Raw genomic sequence first — 22,658 nt, 5'->3', positions numbered from 1 at the left:
TGATGCTCCATGGACACGACAGCTTTCTGCGCAAAATGCAAAAAAAAACAATATAAATGTCAATTCCACGCAGGTTTTCCCAGCTTTCGCGCATAGGAGCTTTGTTTATGACGATTATGAATTTTTTTTTCGATAGAACCTGCCCGTGCTCTGAAAGGAAAGTGCAAGAATGTGCAATGATGTGCGAGATGCGATGTCCAACGATAATTTTTATATTAATATGACACATATCAATGTTATTACATACGTCTTAACACTATGCATAGAAAACCATGGAATCTTCTCTTCATGTACCTTCAAACCAGGTTTCGTTTAAACCCCAATTAACTAGACATGTCTTTCACTGCTTACGTAGCGATCAATAACGAAACATTTGGAATGAACAGGCGCAAGGAAATGAGGTCTTCTTCGTTTATAACGAGCTAGGATATTGTTTTACTTACTTGCTACGACAAATTCGATTGCCAATAAAGGTGCTTTTATTTTGCATGTCTCGCAACAGTTTATTACGACAAACTGCAAAACGATATGCAGCGTAGTTCCTGCTTTTCCTGGAGCTGTGCTCTAATGTGCACTTTAAGTGAATTTACAATATCGTGTGCACTGCCGCTCTCGCATGAAAAGTCCTCGCAACCCACTGGTACGAAGCTGCCTTCGCATAACGGCTGCCATTTACTCGTGTAACATCTGTCGAGCCGCTACCATTGACGGGTTTCTTGGGAGCCTTGGGAGCCTTTCCGCCTCTGACCTGCACCGGCGTTTCACTGAAACTTCGGAGACACTCGTCCCCAGCGCGCTTGGCCAGTGGCCGCTTGACCGTTCCCAATCCCTAGCGGTGAGATCGCGAACCACGTTCAATAAACAAGCGACGCGTAAGCTCGAACCTTCACCTCGAAGGCTTTTTCGTCCTGCTCCATAAAATATTCATTCGCCTTGGTCACCCTTTTGTGGGCTTTCGGACACTGCAGTCCCATGTCGGTGAGCGCTGTTCTTGGCTCTTATCGGCCAAGTCTGCGCTGAGCTTGCGTCAACGACTGCATTTTCCCCCACAGACGCAGGTTTGTTTTGACTGCGTTTCATTTGTTTTGTTTCGCTTTAAGGGTTGGGGACACGTTTCGCTGCTTCCCGTCTAGCCCGGTGGGTATAATACGTACGCCCAGTTCATTTATTATACTTTTCTGGCTCTTTCCTTTTTTTCTTCTTCTTCTTGTAGTGCTTCCCCGATTCTTTTAACACCATGCACTGACGTAGGCGAAGACGAAGCGCTCGCCACTCTTCTGCGAACGATGTCCTTCGTTGCGTGGGCAGCAGGCGACTCATTACGGAGAAGCGTGCAAATTCGTTATCAGGGAAAGGTGAGATAATTGGCCGGCCTTGCTGCGCTCACCGTGGCAAGGACGGTTCCTCGGAGTTGCCCTCTGGGTGCCCGCGGTACGTCTCTCACTCGCGCACGTGTGTCTGTGTTGGTATACACGGAATTGACACGCAAATGCAAGCGTGCTCCGGGTGCGTCGCAATTAACCTCCCGCTCGAAAGGGTGGCCGATCTCGTTGCCCGACTCTTTATCGCGCGCCGTTCGGCCCCGGGCGTGAGTCAGCGCCGAAGGACGTCGTTCTTACTCGGAAGCCGCGCGCGCGGTATTGTCTCACCAAAACACCGAGAACCGCTTAATGGGGACTGTCCGACATGCGGGCGTGTTTCCCATGCTCGCGTTCGACTGGGAGGAGTAACGGGTTATGTATAGCCGAGTCCGTCTCGCTCGCGCAACGCACTGGCTGATACCCGAAGGCCGGGAGAGAGCCGTCGCTAATGCGAGCTAATTGGTGTTCGCGCACACAATATTCTGCGCCGCACGTGGGCAGCGTAGCTGACCTCACAGGGAAGGTGAATTTGATGGCTACGCTACGGATTAAACTGTGTTCGCTTAATCGGTGCGGCTAAAGAGCGGAGTGATGCACCTGGTAGAACTGACGATATAGGAGGGAGGCCTCTGTGAGCTCGATCTTTTGCGCATGATCTTGGTGATCGACACTACAAAGGATAGTACAGATACGACGGGCGTATCTTATACCGAGAATGAGCAGACTCTGCAGGGTGTTTCTTAATACTGCGTTTACATAGAAAAGTCAGACGACAGGTAAATATAAGCACAAAAAGATACAAAATCGCAAAGGACTATCTGTAGCACGTGCACTAGTAGCACCTGCAGCGTGGTGTTGCTCGGGGTGTTAACACGGCGTGCACTGAGCTCGCACAGTCGGTATGCAAAGCCAATTTCTCGGTGCATCAATGATGTTTTCTTTTATGCCTTAAGATTACGCCGCTTTGACTTGTTCCGCTGGAAGTTTACTGGCGACCATTGATCATGTGTCGGCATGTGAACGCTACTGGTCTCAGGCAACAGAACATTTTCTTGCATAACCACTGCGGGTATACTATATACACGGCGGAGATTAAAAATAAGTCTGTTTTTGTTACTTTAAAAATGTATGCTATATAATTATTTTGCACAGGAAACACCTTCACGGTGCACATGCTTACTTGAAGGTCAGTTTTTTTTTTTTTTTTTTTTTTTACGGTGTTCATATTTAACGACCGCTATGGGCCAAATTACTTTATGCAATATAAACTTCAGTGGCACATAGTTCTTTTACCAAACTGTCAACGCGCTGATTTGGAGCCTCTGATCCCTTCGAATTTCGAATTCATAAACTGTCTTTTTCAGGAGGAGAGGGCGAAAAAAAATTGAACGCCACCGAAACTGATCGCAAGCATCTTCCGCCTCCACTGGCGTTTTATATTTGAAGCGCAACTTATCTTGCCTCCATTAGTCACAGCCAGCGAACATGGTTCGTCAGGAGCTATAGATTTTGGACAGGGGCCAAGAACGATTCATCGGCTTCAGGATACGCCGCCGTAGTGTTTTCAACAAGTATACGGACCCGGATGGAGCCTGTCGCGAACATAGCAGTGTGGGACCCAAAACCCGCTGCCGTTTAATCGAATCTTCGAAGTGGCTCCGGCGTCTGAGTACTGTCGCGACGATGGGGTCAGCGTCCCTGTTGCTGCGAAGCGCTCCAGATAGAACGCGCGTCATGACCTGGCCTAGAGTTTCCCCGTCACGCTTCAAACAAGGCGTGAGTCATAGCAGTGGCGAATAGATTTGTCGCCACTCTGCTTTAGCCGAACGTAATCTCGGCCTTCATTTTATCCGAAAAGTCTCGTTCGAGAGACATCTACGTCACACGAATAGGTTGGCTTGCAGAATTAAGCCATTCTACTGCTGCCTACGCTCCGAACTTGAAATCGTGAAATCGCTGTTTCTGAGCTCAACAAATGGTTGAACAGACGGACGGACGGATGGATGGACGGACGGACGGACGGACGGACGGACGGACGGACGGACGGACGGACGGACGGACGGACGGACGGACGGACGGACGGACGGACGGACGGACGGATGGATGGATGGACGGGCGGACGGACGGATGGACGGATGGATGGATAGATGGATGGATGGATGGATGGATGGATGGATGGATGGATGGATGGATGGATGGATGGATGGATGGATGGATGGATGGAATGAGCGTTCCCTTTGAAATGGGGCAGTGGATTGCGCCGCCAAGCTCTTGTTCTTGTTTTGTCTAATGTCCTACCTACCTATCTTTTTTTTAGAAAGAAAAAAAAAGCATACACAAACAAAGAATTCTCAGCATCAAGCCTTCTCAACAACTGTTGGGAACCTTGTTTCTGCACACCTCCGTTGTTTGTGGTCAGCCCACTATTCTGCCACCAAACCTCCAATAGTCTCTTACTCATCCCCACTGCGAACATGTTTACTTTCCCCCGGTTATTCCCGAAACCCAAGAGCTTCAAGGAGGCCAGGGGAGCCTAAACCGACAGCTTGGTAGATATCTTTACACTCTAATAAAACATGTTCCATCATTTCTCTAGCTTTATCGCCGCAAGCACATGCTTATTCTTCCTTGGTGTGCTTCGCTTTATAGCTACGCGTTCTAAGGCATCCTCATCTCGCTTCGAAAAGTGCTTCCCTTTGAGTTATCATGAATTGTTTCTTTCCTATTTCGTTTTCACCTCTTAGGCATAATGGAACTGCCACCTGCGGAAAGTGCGGAGCCGTAGCAAGCATACATTTGCGGTGGACTTATGTGCGTATGTACATGTGTGCGCGTGTGTGACAAGCAGAAAAATGTAAAGCAAACCGTGACACCAAATTGCCCAAGAACAAAGGCACGTATTCATAAAGAATTTCGTTCGTAAGGGCTCTTTGCCATTGGCCAGCCACCTTAGCTGACTGGCGTACACTCTTACAAACAGTTCTAGTGCCGGACATATTATTAGCGAAGGCTGCCGGCCAATGTCAAACAGCACTCATTCACGAACTGTCAGATTTGTGAATACGGGCCCTGAATTTCAGGACAACAAATGATGATGGTGATAGCAAGGAAAGCGAAATGGAGGAGTCGACAAACTACATGAACAAGAGAAAAAATTCTGTGGCTTTACGTTATAAAACCACGCTATGATTATGGCGCACGCCGTATAGTGGTGGGATTCCGGTTTAATTTTGACCACCTGGGGTTATTCAACGTGCACCTATTGCACGGTACACGGGCGCTCTTGCAGCGCGGCTGGAATTTGATTGTGCGGCCTCGGGCCTAACAGTGCAACGCCAAAGCCGCTACGCCACCAATGCGGCTAACGAACTACATTCAACTGCAACGAGCAGCGCGAGCAGTTAAATAGGTGATTTCAGCACCCACAAATTTCGTGTTTATATTAAGATGGCGTATAATGCCCGGAAGTTGTCGTCTATATGGTATTCTACGTTTATTCTTATTACTTATGAATTCGAGGTAGATATTCATATAATTTCTTACCGATAGGGTTCTTACTTTTTCTTTAATTTTAGCTCTTTTGTGCTCAGAAATGTGTTTCAATAAGGAAACAAGTTAGTACTCGAAAAAAAATTGCCGAGAGGCTAACAAAAAAAAACACCGTCAAATTAAATGAGTATTTCTTTGTAGAAACTAAGCGAAGTGAATTTTTCCATCGGAGCCATCACAATGAAAAAGTTTTGTAAACTCTCCGAATAACTCTGCAAGCATTTTTTTGTTGTTTTTTTTACTTCTGGCTTTCTAAACTACTGAAGAAGCGGGAACACAGATGGTCCACATAACCTTATCCTTCAGAAGAATAATGAGCGGAAGCAAGGAGATTCTGATGGACTGGAGAAGTCACCTCGAAAGTGAAGTCGCACCATTGCTATGTTAGCGAAGGCACTGGGAAACGGTACCATGTAGCGACGATTACCATGCGTCTTAAATTCCTGTCGGTTTTCGTTCCAAACTACAGTGGTAAGAGAGCCTCGCTGGACACGTTCATCTGTGTCACGGGTTTTCAGGTTATAAGGACAAATCGAACAGAAGACCATGAACATTGACCGCAACCCAAAAGAGCATTTTATTTAGATTATAAGCTTAATTTAAAATTAATTCCGGAAGAGCTAAAGTACTCGCGCTGTCCGACTCCAGATGGCGCGGTCTCCTTTACATAAAATTATGTTTGCGCTGACTTCTTTCCATAGGGTGGTTGCGGGAGTATAGCCATCCAGGATTCTTTTTTTTTTTTTTTTTGAGCCTCCTTGGCCCAAGTTAATCGGGCATATTGAGTCATGCTTTCTTTTCCTGCATTAATTATGTGCCAGCTTCAACGAACCAATCCACTCCGCGGTGTGTTCACCTTTAAGCATTTGTCTTTCTTAAGAACTCTCACTCTATTAATGAGCTCGGAGTGCTCGTCTCAGGACGGCCAGGGCAATTTCTACGTACCAAGCTATCTCGAACAGAGTCATGTGCCCTTTGTGATAGGTAGGTTCACCTCATTTCTTTGTTATATTGCTATAGAGTTCTGGGGCTAGGATATGCTCTCGGGTGTGGACGATCCTACATTGGTCAAACAGGCAGATGCATAAATGACAGGCTACGAGAACACAGTAGCAAAGTTAACAACTTGGCCGCTGACGGCTTTCTTGCCATCCATTGCCAGAGATGCAAATGCAAACCAAGATTTAAAGAAACAGTCATCATGAAGCAGGTGTGAAATGACGCGCTTGATAATAGAAGCCAGACACATATCAACATTCGGCGACGCATGCGTCAGTACACCTTCCATTTAATTATCCTCAAAAGAGCTCAATTATCTTTGTTCGCGTTGAACATGTGCATGTCTGTGAATATGTGGGTCAAGAAACTGGCTACGTGTGGTTCCCAGTTTATATATTTTTTTTAATTTTTCCAAAAATTGTAGACGTGCTGTATGACGGTTCGAGGGTGTATATATAGCGACGAGAACGAGAAATAAATCTGTTGTTGCAAGTTAGCGCTGTGTGTGTCAGATGTGCCTTCTGTTGTCCTTGCCAAGCTTGCGCTATAACAAAATAAGATTAGTCACTAGAATAAGATAAGGCGAATACGAGCGCTAAAGTCACGAACTTAATGAAGAAACGAACACTTATGTATGCACACGAAGAATTTGAAGTACATACAAGAGAAAGAACGATGACAGACAGACAGACAGACAGACAGACAGACAGACAGACAGACAGACAGACAGACAGACAGACAGACAGACAGACAGACAGACAGACAGACAGACAGACAGACATACAGACAGACAGACAGACAGACAGACAGACAGACAGACAGACAGACAGACAGACAGACAGACAGACAGACAGACAGACAGACAGACAGACAGACAGACAGACAGACAGACAGACAGACAGACAGACAGACAGACAGGCGGACAGACGGAGGGACGGACGGAGGGACGGACGGAGGGACGGACGGAGGGACGGACGGACACGCGCACGCAATCACGCGGACCGGAGGCTCGTCCGTGTCATTCAGTCCATAATCGGGCCGTCGTTCACTCAATAATTAGAAATTTCTACGGCGAATCAATATCTGATAAGCTGAACAAGACGCAAAATAATTTTCGTGCTCTTTTTAAACAGGAGTCAGCCGTTTTCGTGGCAAATATTTGCCGAATTGGAAAGGTTCGCTCTAGCACGTTGCGAAAGTGACAAAAAAAACTGAGTTCGATATATCTCTGGTTGGTTGCTGTATCCAGTGCATGCCCAAACTGTTTCTTCATAAAATCCACTTTTTCACTGGCAGCTCAGCGAACAATCTTTTTCTTCATCGATGGGAACGCCATCTACAGCCTTGTACACAAGTGCGTCCAAGTTGTGGTGATATGGATACGCTGATCAAGAACGCGATACAGGAAAACGGCTTTCGAAAGCAGCAGTGGTGTTTTAGTTTTCACACTGGGCATATATTACAACGAGCACCTGATATACGCTTGATAACTTTTAATTTTAGTCTGGAACATTGTTCTCAAGAGAATGGTCAGCGCCTTCTCCAAACACCGACGACGACTAAGGATCAGGGAGGAGCGCTGCTGTGAAAAAATAAAAATAAAAGAGAGTAAAGGTAAAATGAGAGAAATTGCGGCCATTGCACTCACTGGGTAAGCGCAACCTCAAATGATGATTGGCAGGCGTTGGATAAAGAAAATGAGGTGTCGGAGCACTAGACAATCATTGCATGAAGCGCCTTTTGCAGTTCCCAATCCCGATGAACTGCGTGATTTTTAAATGTCTCCGGCGCAACAACGCGACCCTAGAGGCTACTGCACCTGCATGCATACGAGCACTCGGATTTGTTTTTGTGCACTCTAGACGACTCTATTTGACCAATCGCAATCAGTGAGCGCTGTGTTCATTTATTTATCATTCTAGGTGGCGGATAGGCATTGGTTAGGAGACAACTTGCACCAATGACTCCACCCTCGCTCCCACCAAGCGGAGAAAATTGGAACGGGGAGTTTTCTTGTTAGTTAGCATAGTGGACCAAAGTTTCTGGAGTGATGATCAAACTTACTCGGCGCGCATTATTTCTTGGTTCACTTATCCTTTTCGCTCTCTTCCTGTTCCGTCCGTGCCTCGTCAGTTCCTGAATGTTCATATCGTGCTTGTTGTTTCATTGCTTCGGCTTGAGTTGCACTTAACGCATTTGTTTACGCCGAGTGTAGGGGTATCCGGGCCTTTCTCTTGCATCCTCTGCACAAATGAAAGACCGATGGACGACGACGCCGTGTCTCTGCGCGGTGTTGTTCTTACTTTGTCTCCTGCACGCTCGCTGGTGCCAGTCAGTGACTCACGGCGTGTCCTCTATTCTCTCCGGTGACTCAATCCGCTTGATAGACGCACTTCGAGGAGCCAGGCGCCACCGTTGCAGCAAAGAACAATCTGAGAGCACCGCCGCGCACTGTCATAGGGCCCTGATTTAATTTCTGGTTCAACCCAAGTGAAATGGGTCAAGGTCCGAAGTATTCTAACTGGAAGCTGCACTTCTTAAATAGGCACTACTTTTGACCCTTCTTATCGTCTAAGCATCACCTGGTGCCGTTGAGACTACGGGGAAGAGGTAACATAGAAAATTACATATACTATAGGCCTCATGTTGCCTCGATTCCATGAAGAAATTTCTACGCTATAAGCCATGTTGACACATCAACAGACACTACTCCTATCATCCGTAACAAAAAAAACCCTTGATAATGTATCACATTAGTTATAAAAGTGATTCTGAACTGCCAGGACTAGTTGGAAGGCCTAAGTTCATCATGTATTTGTGCGCCTGTGGGAGTCTCACAATATAGGCGCTTAGGATTACGCGATAACTCCTTATTTTGCGTTTATGCATACGTGAGCGCGCACCTACTAAGATAATGAAATGAACCTTCAACGAGCACGTGATTGCTATTGCAGAAGATTATCAATACCTGAAGTTCGCTAGAATTTCTGATGTCAAACCCGCACTTTCTTCCAGTCTTTAGAACACCTAATTTGAATTATGGATTGTTTTTGGCGTAATAATGGTTTTTAAAAGTTCTCAATATAAAATATTATCATTAAACATTTCATTTTAAAATGTAAGGTCCCAAGTGCAAATGTTCTCTTTGTAGGTATACGAGGGTGGATCAGAAGGTCTTTGCCCCTATTTTTTATTAGCCAAAATAACGTACATACAGGTAATTACAAATATACGTACTATTCTGCGTAGCTTACACTCTTTTTCCACATAGTCCCCACACCGGTTCAGACATTTGTCCCATCGCAGCACTAAATTTGAGATGCCCTTGTGGTAGCCGCGGCCTCCCTAACGCTCATTGTCATGCAAGACTTCACGGCCTCTTGCGAACTCAAAACACCACCATGTCACATTTCTCAAAGCGAGACACCCTTCCCCATACGTGGGCTGCAATTTCCCTGTGGATTTCGATGCGCGTTCGTCCCTTGCTCCATAGAAAACGAATCGCACTTCGTTGCTCGTACGCCGTGGACGTGTGAAGCACAACCGCCATCTTCGGATGGATGGATGGATGGATGGATGGATGGATGGATGGATGGATGGATGGATGGATGGATGGATGGATGGATGGATGGATGGATGGATGGACGGACGGACGGATGGATGGATGGACGGACGGATGGATGGATGGATGGATGGATGGATGGTATGAGCGTTCCCTTTGGAACGGGGCGGTGGGTTGCGCCACCAAGCTCTTGTTGTTATACTGCCTAATGTCCTACCTATGTTAAACAAGAAAAAAAAAGTAACTATGAACTCCCAAAACCAAATTTTCCGATCCCCTATTGCAAACTGCGCTTTTGTACGTCTCCGTTCTTTTGTCGTTTTCCTACTTTTCTTCCACCAATCCTATTGCGGACATGTTTACTTTTCCACTGCTCTCGCTGAATTCAAGGGCTTCAAGGAGGCCAGTGATGCCTAAATCGACCGCTGGGCAGACGTCTTCGCATTCTAATAAAACATGCTCCATAGTTTTTCTAGCTTTACCGCAGCAAGCACATGCTTCTTCTTCCTCCTTATATCTCGCTTTATAGGTGCGTGTTCTAAGGCATCCCGATCTCGCTTCGAAAAGTAATGAGCTTCCCTTTGAGTTACCTTAAATTGCTTCTTTCCTGATTTCGTTTTTTCCTCTTAAGTAGTTACTCATATGGCAAGTTTCTTTTCCATTGCCACCACCCCTGAGATTATTTCAGCCTTTCTGACTTTCCGCTTGACGTTCTTGTTGCTGTGTTGCCCACCCTATATGTATACAGGCCGCATACTTGCTGGCAAGCTTCCTAGTTCTTTTCCTCCACTGTGAATCAATGTTCTTTCTGTATAGATACCTGAACACTCTCCCAGTCCATTTACTTTCTTCCGTATTCCTCAGTCGTTCTTCATACTCAATTTTACTGCGAGCTTCCCTCACTCCAAAACTAGTCCAGCCCATATCCCCTTGCACAGCTTCATTTGTAGTCTTCCCGTGAGCGCCCAATGCGAGGCGTCCCGCTGACCTTTGGTTCCCATCGAGTCGTGATTGTACCCCTGATTTAAAGCAAATAACCGCATTTCCAAGAGTAAGTCCTGGAATCATTACACCTTTCCGCATACCTCGAAGCACCTCATACCTATTGTATCCCCATAGCTGTCCGTGCTTCATTATGGCTGCATTTCTCTTCCCCATCACTGTTGTTGTTTTTTTCCTGTGTTGCCATGTATCTATTGCCTTCGTTTATCCATATACCAAAGTATTTATATTCTGTTACCCGAGGTATTTCCTGGCCCTGTATCGCCACTGTCTGTTCACTGTTTTCAGTGAATACCATAACACATGATTTTCTAACACTAAATTTTAAACCTAAATTGTTTCCTTCGTGTCCACATATATTAGTCAGACGTTGCAAATCACTTTGTTTGTTAGCTAGCAACACAATGTCGTCCGCATAAAATAAACCTGGAAGCTGCTGCTCTACTACTGTACCCGCCTGTTTGTATGAGAGATTAAACCCGATGTTACTTTCTTCTAGCGCCCTCTCCATCCTCACCATGTACATCATAAACAGCAGTGCGGATAAAGGGCACCCCTGCCTCCGTCCCTTGTTGATATGAACTTTCTCCTCGCTCCTCATCCCTTCCCACTCAACGCAGACGGTATTTTCTAGGTAAATCTCTCTCAAAAGCTGTAGACAATCGTCACCTAAGCCTTCCCCTTCCAGAATATCCCACAAAATGCTGCGGTCTACGTTGTCATAGGCTCCTCTGATGTCTAAGAAGGCTACATATAACGGTATGCTTTCTACTTTTGATATTTGAATACACTGACTAAGAGCAAATAAGTTATCATCTAAACACCTACCTATTCTGAAGCCATTCTGAAGTTCTCCCAAAATGCCATTATTGTCTGCCCATGCTTGAAGCTTTAATTTGATTGCCTGCATTGGCAGCCTGTATATTACCGATGTAATGGTCAACGGTCTGTAAGACTGAATTGTATCTTTCTCCACCTTACCTTTATAAATTAAATTCATTCTACTTTGTCGCCAACTGTCTGGTATTAGTTTATCCTTTAAAGTTTTTTCCACTGCTTTAACCAGAGCTTCCTTACTTTTTGGTCCCAGTTCATTAATCAACCTAACGGGAACCTCGTCTAGCCCTGTGGCTGTGCGCTTAGGAATTTTCCCTTCGGCTTTTTTCCAGTTGAAATTTGTCAGCACCAGCTCCTTTTCCACCTGGGTCTCTTTCATGCTCTTTTTTTCTTCAAATACAACCTCGTCATTGCCTTGGGAAGATTCGGGTATTATTTTTGGGATGTAATTTATTGCCGCTTTTCCTTCCAGTCAGTTTCCATCCTCGTGTAAGATATGCTGTTGCATTGTTGTCGACTTCCTGCCTAATATTTTTATGTGGTTCCAAAATATTCTAGCTGCGGCCTTCTTTTTCTCGCGTATTTCTGATAACCAACGTTCACTTTCACCTTTTATTTTTGCTTGCACCAGTATTTGAACCATAGACTTTTTCTCGCTGTATATTTCCCATTTACTGGCTACTTCATCTTGCGGCAACTGCGCCTTCTTTGCCTGCCCGTGCTCTCGGGATGCTTTCTGTCGTACGGCGATCGCTTCTCGTATCTCCCTCTTCGACCAGCTTTTCGGTTTCTTTTTTTCCTTTTCAACGAACATTTTGTTTCTCCTTCCGTATTTCTGTCGTCATTACACTTAGAAGCTCATTATGTTACCACTCTTTATTTTGCCATTTCTCAAGTTCTTTCTCGACTCTGTCAAGTTCTTCCTCGACTCTAGGGACTATATTTGTTATTTGTTCAGTGTTCAAATTTGGACTGGCCATTTTGCACTTCTTGCTCTCTTTCCTAACTACATATCCCATTTTCAATATGATGCGTTTATGGTCACTTTCTATGCTGTACCCTTCCTCATCAATGACCCTTTTTCTCAACTTATCATTAATTCCTTCTGTTATCAGACAGCAATCAATGGTCGATTGCCGGTTTCCAACTTCCCACGTGATCTGCCCTTCACACTTAGGCCCTGTATTCACGATAACGAGGTTATGTTGCTCGCAAAGGTCTAGCATTGACTTCCCGTTGTCGGTATAGCCATCTAAATCCTGTTTGTTGGCATTCATGTCACCTAATAGGACAATTTCAGCACCATTCACGAAACCCTTAATATCAGCGCTTATGCATTCCACTAACTGTTTATTCTTCTCTGTGCAATTATTTCCGGTCCACAAATACGTAACGCCCAGCCAAGTTTTTTTCCGCTCATTGCACCTGATAACCAAAGATGCTCTTGACATTTTGAATATACTCTTTTCCATTTGGCTCTCTGGTGGATGAGCATTCCGACTCCCCCTCCCTTTCTTTCCGACTTAGTTCTGTTGCACCCTTCCCAAACATAATTCTCAATCACTGGCGGCTCTTCCGAGTCTCTAATGTGCATTTCTGTAACCGCGTACACCCCTATTTGTTCTCTGTTTAACTGCTCCTCAATCTCTGCCCACTTTGCGTTTCTTCTGCCGCCCTGCATGTTTATGTAGCCTATTTCATTGCATGGCGAGCCCTCTTTCTTGGTTTCCTCCTTTTTCTGACAGTTTCCTCCTTTTTCCTCCTTTTTCTGCGCCGCGGAGCTACCAGCAGATAAGGCCGGTACGGTCCAAGAAAGGTCCACACCGCTGGGAATGGATGTGTTGACTTCGCATACATAGCCGTAACGTGGCTAAAAAGAAAGGACAAATACTTTTTGATTCGCCCTCGCATATGCGGAAGCTTCATTATTGTAAGTATTGAGATCTTTAGTGGGCTACAAAATAAAACTTGCATTGCTCTTGTTTTCTAGCAACATTGCACTAGTGTTGTTGTTGTTGCTGTTGTTGTATGATGGAAACACACAATGTATCCCTTCGGGGCACAGCACCGGGAACCACGAGTACAACTGAGAGAGAAGGGTTTCGTTCTCCTACGAAAAACGTGAAGTTATTCGTACGTTGTATTATTATTATTATTATTATTATTATTATTATTATTGTTGTTGTTGTTGTTGTTGTTGTTGTTGTTGTTGTTGTTGTTGTTGTTGTTGTTGTTGTTGTTGTTGTTGTTGTTGTTGCGGAGATATACGGGCAGATCATTTCTAAGTTTCCCGGAATGTTTAAAAATCGCCTGTGGCAGATAGCTTAATTCTCGTTGTTGAGCTGGAAATTTCGAAGAGGTGGACATTACTATCACGAGAAATTGAAAGATACATTCAACTAATTAAGAATTCATTAAATTTCTTAATTATTTAGTTTACGGCACATCTTGCAATTTTATAATTGTAGCCGGTGAGTCTGCAAGACGTATACACTTGAAATGAATTTCCAAGATAACACCAGTTTCAAGATACTTTCCAAAGTGTGGGACGAAGTATACGTAGGTGTTCCAATTACTTTCGTGCCTCAGTTCGTAAAAGAGCGTTTTGTTAAGAAATAAGTGAAATAGCAGCGCATTTTTACGGCGAGTTTGATGGCGCATATCTCCAAACTGATGTCATCCTGGATATTCATTCCAAGTGGATACGCCTTAAACTGACCAGCGCTACAATTCGTAAATTGAAATATATGCCGTAAAGAAATAATTTTAATTATGGATGTTTTTAATTAGTTGAATAAGTGTTTTGATTTCTCGTTCAAGTAATGTCTGCCTCTCTGAATAATCCATCACAATGACTAGAATTAATTTATTCTGAAAACAGGACACTTCTTAAAAATTCCGGAAGACTAAAAGATGATCACCTCGTATAGCAAATACGTTTACTTGGCAAGAGCTTGCAAGTTCATATTTGTGTTTGTGTACTTATATGTGGAACACGAAGAAAAAAAATGCTCAATTAGGCGTCTGAAATATTTTGCGACGTAGCGTATACGAGCCACATCTCACGAGGGCTGTAAAGAGTAGAGCTGCAATTTTTTTTTTTCATGGTCTTTATACGGTTCTCATTCTCTCTGTAATGCCACTATACCAAGACTTGACTCTAGCTATGATAAAAGGGAAAGAATAATGCGGCAGGCCGTCTGCGGCTCTGCGTTTCTGCGCTCGTCTTGAAGGCTGCCGACAATCTGTACCTGCACACAAGAGAGGATTTCACGCAAAAAAGGGACAGAGGTCGGCCCGAACAAGTAGTCTGCGCTACTCAGTCGCGGGAAAGGAGAAAAGGGGACGAAAAAGAAGCAGCGCCAAAATACTCCGCGATGAACGGGTCTCGATGGCCCGAAAACTCTAAGTGGAATTCATAAGTGATGCGGCTTACGCGAACAAACGCAGTTTTCTCCTTTCCTTTCAGCGACGTTGGGACTCTTTGCGGACTTGACCACAACGTGCAAGGCGGTCGCCCGGACGCTGTGCGGTTGCGCGGCGAGGGCGTCGCAGCAAGGAAGGAAGAAGGCGTGCAGCGAATGGGAGTCGCAGCTTCTGGACCAGCGGCAGGGAGCCCGCCCGGTCATTAGGTCCCTCTGCGGTGGTGAGCCACGGGAAGGGGGAGAGTAGCACCACTGGTCGGTGTCTCTGTTACCTAATCGGAGTCACGTGAGCGCACATACTGTTGCCGGGGGCGACAGAGGGGAGGCTGCCGCGTACCAGGAATCGGCTACGGGATCCCTCGCCCTATTGGCGCGTAATACGGCCGCTTCCCGGAAACCATCTCGTTGGCTGTGGATGGCCCGAAAACAACCCCTGCCCGCACTTCCTGGTTCATTGGGTCCGAGGCCCGCTCGTCGGCAAGCCTAGATTGGGTTACGGGACCGCCATCGGGTTCGCCATCGCCAAAGTTTTTCTCCCGTCTCGTTTGTGAAGATGCGTAAAAGGAGTAGCAGGAGTAGCCTCGGCCAGAACGAAACACTCTCGGGACGGCGCGTAACTGTTCACCCGAAACCGGACTCCGTGACGACTTCCAGGAAGAGCCTGCCTGAGCCGTCGGATGTGAAGCCGAACATTACCCAGCTTCGCCTCGCGGACAGAGCAAAACTTGCTGCTTCGGACTCGGTGATCAAATTTGGCCGGCTCGCCAACCCTTATCCTCGGCGAGCAAGCGCCCGAGCGACCAGCTGTGGAGTGGTCACTTCCATCAGCTGGCCCGTTTCAGCGGCATGTGATCTTCGCAACGCGCTACGCTCTGGGCTCCACTGGCCCCTTCTTTCCCGCAGCACGCGATGACGGCACAGCGCGGACTTATGTCGTCAGTCTTGCAGCTTTACTGGCGCTATCTAAATGCACTCTAGCGGTGGTGGAACCGCAGTGGAGGGTATACCATGCGACTTCACGGTAGGCGAAGGGCGATTGTTGGGGCAATAGTTTGAGCAGCGAAACGTATTTTTAACTGAGCCAGTAGACTTATAACTTGACCGTATGCATACACTTTTATTAACTCTTGACGGCTGCAGGTTGCCAGAAATTCAAACTTGAAAAGTACGATATAGCTGGCACAAATTCGCAGTTGTCGATGGTTTAATTGGTGGTGTATAACGCACCGAAGCAACACAGCCGCTATGAGATAGTGGACGGCTCCAGGTCAAGTTATACCGCTTAGGATTCTTAAACGTGTACCCATAGTTGGGTACACATGCGTGTTTGCACATGTTTGCGGAATGGGGCCGCAGCGGCAGCAAATCGAACCCTCGGTATCTGAATGCCCCAACTCCCGAGCCATCGTCACCCGGTTATCCATGCCCTCAAACGCTATTTTCTAGGCGGACTGCAGTCCCACGTGCCTGTAGAACGGGTGATTTTATGGAAAAGAGCTCTTGAGCACCATGTCGATTCTCTGTAATGTGACAAATTATTCTCGCTCTTAGGCATTTCTCTTTCTCCGTTTGTATTTCTTTCATGCGATCCTGACAGGCCACTCACCTGGACATCGGGATTCTATGAACCACTGCTGCCATCGCTGCCCCACATTTTCTTGAGAAAAAGACAAAAGCAAGATGTTGAATACCTGGAACAAATCGCCTGGTAACACGTAATGAAAGGTCGTTAACCGCGCGGAAGCGGCGATCTTTGATGGGACGCTCGCCGCTCGCACGAACGCCGAGGCCTCCCGAGCCATCGTCCGGCTCGAGAGCGCGTTAATGAGGGGCAAGAACGATGATTTCGCCGAGCCCGACCCAGATGTCGCCGATTCAAGGGCTCTGTTCGCGTTTCTGTGCGCAGTCGGCCCGATTTCGGTCGAACGTCGGATTTGCGAGGAAATGATCAACGATCGAGGAATACTGCTGCTTTTATTGCTCGCTCATTTTCTTTTTCTGAATGGCTCTTTCTCACTCCTTCATCGACTGTTTTCATCATAACGGAAATGATCTTTGTTCATTGGCAGTTTAAACTTTCTTCACGTGAAAAATTCTGCGCGGAGCACGCATATCGAGCTCATTTGCTTTTAGTTTTCTGCACCCTTTTTCCTTTTTTCTCTGTCAAAGTGATTACGTCTTTGTGAGCGTGTGCGTGTATGTAGGCCGGCAGTTTAGTGGTGTTCGTGTATGTACATTATGGCACGGATAGCGCATTGCTCAGGCTCTGTTTGGCGCTGATGACTGTTGACTTCTTTCGTTCATTGCTTGTTCATTGGCCTGAATTGATTATTGGTATGGTGATTCCCGGAACCAAATGCAGGGACATTACCAGCTACCGCTCCTTTTCTTCGCTTTCTTAACTGACCTTAATAACCTCTCGTTGCAATGCAGTAGGGCTTGTCTCCTGGAAAAAAAAAAGGGAAATATACGTGAGGGCCTGTCCGCCGCGAAGATCCAATGCATCGTCACTGGCAGCTTACCCGAGGAACGGAACAAGGTCTGTCCCAGGCTAGCCAACCAGACCATCCATAGCGTACGTCGGCGCCTGTTGCGTTCGCTTGAGAAAGCAGAATGAACACATGAACAGAAGGTGCGATACCAAGACAACATTCATTGCATGGGTCGTTTAAACTGCTGTAACGCACTTTAATATACAACACTTATTACACACGAAATAAGTTCTCCCTCACTAGTTTTTTGCGTTCGCACCCTCTGCGTTAACCAACGTCTGTGAGGCAATCGTTACGCTATAGCGTCTGGGTGTTTACAGTACCGTTTATGTCCGTCGCGGATTTCTCCGCCATCCGGTCTGTGGTTCGTCGTCGCAGCCCGGTCATTATCAGTCGTCGCTGGTTTCGGCTCCACCATTGCTCCGGCTTACGTGACAAAGGCACAGTCTTAGAAGAGTGTGGGTGTAGGCCAGTTGGTGAATCATTATTTGGGAAGTTACCGCAAATGACACACGGGATGAAGAAAGATACAACACGAAGCGGTATTGACAACTGTTGATTTAATGAAACGAACGCCGTGCGTATATAAATCAGACGCACGTGTGCACCCGAAAAACAAAGAGAAAGCCAATAAAAATAAAGAGTGACTTTCAACAGCGGTGTGGTACAAATTATAAGATAAACGCTGATAGACTACTGAGGCACCGAACACGTGTGTATCACATGGAAAGAAGCAGAAGTTCTTTCTAAGTAACAGCGACTGACGTCTAAAAATTCACTGTCTAGGTCTATGCAGGTGCACTTCATCATCAAATTGCTGCTGCCATTCCTTACAACTGACTCGTGATGTTTGCTTTCAGGGTCCACAGACAGAAAAATTCAACCGAAAAACTCAGTTGGCGCTTGCAAGCCGTGGCGTTTCGGAAGGCCCAGTATTTGTTAGCCGAAGAGAGGTTCATTCTTTTTCCATTTGAATTTTTATTTCTCGTGTACTTCAAGCGATGGGAGGCTGACACTAAAGGCACAAAGCCTGACAAAGATCTCAGCTCCAAGAAGGTACAAGTACGAGAGCAGAGTACATATGTATTATACAAAGTATAACACTAAACGTAACGCTGTCAAACATTTTTTTTTTGCATTTGGGCAACGACAATGGTGCACCGCTCGTGAAAGCGAGATGGGGAAGAGTCAGCGTTACAAGACTGGGCCCGCTTCGGTCCTCTTCCGCTCGCCGCAGGGCGCAGAGGTGGTCGACGCGCACCTACACGTATTGCGCCTTCTTGCCGAGCGGTGCGCAGTAGCGGCCCACCTGCGGCCATCTCCCGCAGGCAGCACAAAAGCAGGGCGGTCCCCAAACAGAAGCCCCCTTCTCTGTCCGGCAACGAAGGCGACCCTGGTAATGAAGACTCCAGGGATGGCACAAGGCGCCGCCGCCGACGTCGTGCCCAATGCGGTCCGCGCAGGAGCCGGGTCGGCGGCCGCCCCACCGCGGCGCAGTGCGCGAGCCACGGGACGCTCATTGTGGACCCCGCGTGGACCAGTGGCCACCCTATCGGGGCCTTTCTCCACGGCAACCCGCGGGAAGATAGATAGATGCGTGCCCTCGGTAACTGGCCCTGTTATTTATAGGCCGGCAGCCGCCACCGCGTTTGTCCAGGGATGCGCCACGATGTCGTGCAGCGATGAGGCCCCCGGCGGAGTGCCAGCGGCCCCTTTCGGCGCTTCGGCCGGCCTCCTTTGCCGCCTGTTTGCACGCCGAGCACTCCGGCACGCCCGCCTTCGTTACACGGAGGCGGACAAAGGTGTTCCGCGTCCCTTGCCCCTCCTCCTTCCGCAAACACTCACGTTGAGCGCTCTGATGACTCCCTGATGACCGCATGCGACGACGCGTGTGGGCACTCGAGACACCGCCGTGAGTGCCTTTTTGGCACCGCGAAATGCGCTCGGAAGCCATTCGCCGTGGCTGTCAGTAGGCCGCGACCCTACGTGTAGCGCTACACACAGAGTAACAACTCACGCTGGTCTGCACTGCTGGGCGCTTCGATGACTGCGGACGACCCGCAGACGTGAACGATGCGAGCGATGCGAGACACAGCGTGGGGCACGAGGTGGCCGCTCAACCAAGCGCCAGCAGCACTGAAGACGTCATTGGACCAACAATCGGCTTCGCTGAAAGAAGTTCGTCGCGAAGCCTTGACCATGCGGCTCGAAGAGGCGCGCTAAGCAGGGCTCCTCTTTCCTGCTTTGGCGCTGCTCTTAGCAGTTGATAAGCCATGCGGGAATGCTGCCCTCTGTGAGGCTGTTGTGCATGCATGCAATATAGCGATCATGCCTGGGCCAATTTACAGGTTTTGCAGCGGGTGAGCATAGGATAGCTGAGGGTTGTTTAAGATAAGCGCTGGCGATAAGTGATGCCAATAATTGGAGCTGAGACCTGCAGCATCCTTCATGTGGCGAGTACCCGCTTGTGGTGCTTCCGATAATATAAAAGCTTTTGCCACTTATTCATTCGGACATAACTCCTTTTAACGGTTTCGATATGCAACAGCAAACGGGTACGGTGCAGGTATTGTAACTAAGCAGGGAAATATATGGCAGAACGACGGGGAGCGCGCTCAAGCGTTTTGTGCTTATACGCCATCTTCGTCGCTCAGTAATGCGGTCATTGTTTTAGCTCCTCAATGCATACATGCAAGCAGAGCCACACTGTGGTTGCAGATACCTAAACTCTGTTCTTCTTATTATTTTTTGTAATGTTTAGTTAACCTCTGAATGTTGTGACGGGTGTGGTGAGGCAAAGAGAATACTTCAAAAAGACGAGAAAACACGTTCGAAATGACCTGTCGCCTTATTTTATAATCTCCCTGGAAGCGTATCTATCGACAGCCCACTGTGCGCGCGCGCAGTCTTCGACAGCGTGCAGTTTATTAATTCCGTCACGGTGGCCTCCGTGCTGGGATCCTATAGCTGGGATCTTATAGGCTAGCAGAGGCCATTCGCTGTCTAAATTTGTTCCTTGTTCGCCCAGCTAAAAATAGAAAAAAGAAATAAGAAAGCTTACGGGAAACCATGTCGGGAAACCATCCCTCATGTAATGTCCCGCCAGGGACCCTTGAGGTTCAAATAATAAAATAAAATAAAAAAAACATCAGTAAACTCCAGGGATTCCTCTGGAGCGGGCACGACAGCAGCAGGTGCTCACAGGGTATATACAACAACAGGGTAGCAACAACTTTCCGATCCGCACAACGTTGTCCTCGTTCCATACGGTATGGCTTTTACGGCCTCCGAATTGCATGTACAATCGCCACCGCTCTCGCGATCTGCATGCGTGGCACCCAAAACCTTACACAACTTAATAAGCACGATATTTGCGCGATCGACCACTGGTTAGAGCGTCCCACTCCCAAGCGCACATTGCCGCAGAAAAAATGAGTTCGAATCCTTAGCACGTTCTGGCGATCTTCGTTTATAACACCTAATGTATTTCAATGTCATGTATGGTTTAAACCTCTATAATGAACACCTTGAATATCGTGCGCTCTCCTATTACCAAGTTTATGTGTTTTAGAGACACCTATGAGCTCATTATACCAGTTGTTTCTGCGGAGACTGAGTAACATACATATATATATATATATATATATATATATATATATATATATATATATATATATATATATATATATATATATATATATATATATATATATATATATATATAATGTGTGTGTGTGTGTGTGTGTGAACTGCAATATGGGCTGTAAAGTAATTAGTTAAAACTTAATTAGTGATGTTTTTTTAATTATTCGATTGTGCGTTTCGATTTCTCGTGCAAAATAATGTCCGCCTGTTTGGGCAATACAGCCCAAGGATTATAATTGTGCTATCTGCTACAAATGATTTTGAAAAATTAGTTAATATCTTTGCAGAAACACCCGCTATGTAAGGGGCGACCAGAAAGATTTGCAACCTGCATATAAAAAAAACCGCATGGGAGTAAAAAAAAATTAATTAGTTTTCGACATATTTCTTCCTCACTCCAATGCAATTTTCCCATTTACCTGTAAGAATTCTGATAGCTCAGAAGGAAGAATCTGCCATCTTGCAAGTGAAGCTATATACTGCTCTGTGGCACTTTCCAGTACGTTAAAGCCGTCTGACTTTGTTGCCTTGATGTGTTTCTTCGGATTCGGGAATAAAAACAACTCACTGGGGCCAGCCAGGCCTGTTATAGGATGGGTGGTCAAGCTCTTCGAAAGTACACACTCGAATGGCAGCCTGGTCAAGAAGAGATTTGTGGACCGGAGAGTTGTCGTGAGGGAGGAAGACGCCTATTGTTACCAGTCCTCGCCGTTTATTCGTGACGGCCGGAGAACGTTGGCGTAATATCCTCCTGCTGCTGTCCTGATATTTTCCAGATAATCAATCAGCAGGATCTCACCTGCGTCCCCGAAAATGGAAATCACTTTTCTACCCCGGTGTTGGGTCCTGACCTTTCATGCGATTAACATTCTTTGGGTATTTCACGCACTTTTCGGTATGTCCGTTCGTATCTAACCTCTTTCACGCCAACTTGGGTCACTGGCCGCTGTGTATGCGCAAGAAAAGGCGACTTGGGGCATTGGGTAAATATGTGCAACTGGGCACGGGACACTAAGTATGTGAATATTATTGACCAAGTTATCCATAACGGCTATGCGTCGCTGCGTAGGTGCTTCTATGCATGGGCAAGCAGAGCAAGAGAAAAATGAAGCCCGGCAATGGAAAGTTCAAGTCGGCATCAAAAGCAGCCGAGTGGGGAGAAAAAAAGTGAAGCGTACAGAATGGGACCAGAGCGTGCATTGAGTGAAGAAACGTTGAGCTACAGAGAAACGAAGAAATTTTTAAAAATATGAAGAAGATGCCAGTAACAGAAAAATGGAGATGTTGGTTACGCTTAAGTCAAGACTTCAGCAATACGATGTGTCGTTACATTGCTTCAATACTAAACGCAGCAACGTCGACGTTCATCGTGAGTTGGTTTCTGCCGGAATTTTTTTTTTAAGTAGCAGAGCACGTAGCAAGCAAAGCGATGCGAAAGTTGCCAGAAGGCTGCCAGAAGGCTGAAACTCCGGCATACGCGTACCCGAATATAACACTCGCGAAATATTCGATTAATGTTCAAGAAACGAAATACCGGATGTTCGTTTTGAACAGTCATTCAAATATGCCAATATTTGAAGCGTAATTTGAAATTTGCTAATACTCGCGCAATGCCACACCACCCTGCCTCTACATCACCCTTTGCAAACCAGATAGTTGGCCCCATTGTGCCAGATAAACGACCAATGGGCACGCGTTTTGGTCCTTACCCAATGCGCGCGCCGCTCCTGGGACTTTCTGTTCCGGCCATTCCCTGCCGAACATTCACGGCAGTCTTCGAAATGCT

The 22,658-nt window shown here is 46.6% G+C and overlaps 1 protein-coding gene across 4 annotated transcripts in view; it reads left to right on the top strand.

The window, feature by feature from the left end:
• The window catches only part of LOC142566166 (uncharacterized), an 88,109-nt gene that overhangs the window by 56,554 nt on the left and 8,897 nt on the right, over positions 1-22,658 (top strand). For 2 of the 4 annotated variants that reach the window (XR_012824987.1, XM_075677014.1), the window contains exon 4: positions 14,780-14,956. The exons of the other annotated variants lie outside the window; for them this stretch is intronic. Coding sequence is in view for 1 of the 2 variants with exons in the window: in XM_075677014.1 (XP_075533129.1) it covers positions 14,780-14,942 (163 nt within the window). In the remaining variant the exon portion in view is untranslated. The remainder of the gene's footprint in view (positions 1-14,779; positions 14,957-22,658) is intronic. 4 annotated transcript variants of the gene reach the window in all.

This window comes from Dermacentor variabilis, unplaced genomic scaffold (genome assembly GCF_050947875.1).
Source record: "Dermacentor variabilis isolate Ectoservices unplaced genomic scaffold, ASM5094787v1 scaffold_12, whole genome shotgun sequence".
Taxonomy (NCBI): domain Eukaryota; kingdom Metazoa; phylum Arthropoda; class Arachnida; order Ixodida; family Ixodidae; genus Dermacentor; species Dermacentor variabilis.
Note: the sequence above shows the minus strand (reverse complement) of the source record. Positions and strands in the feature narration are given on the sequence as shown.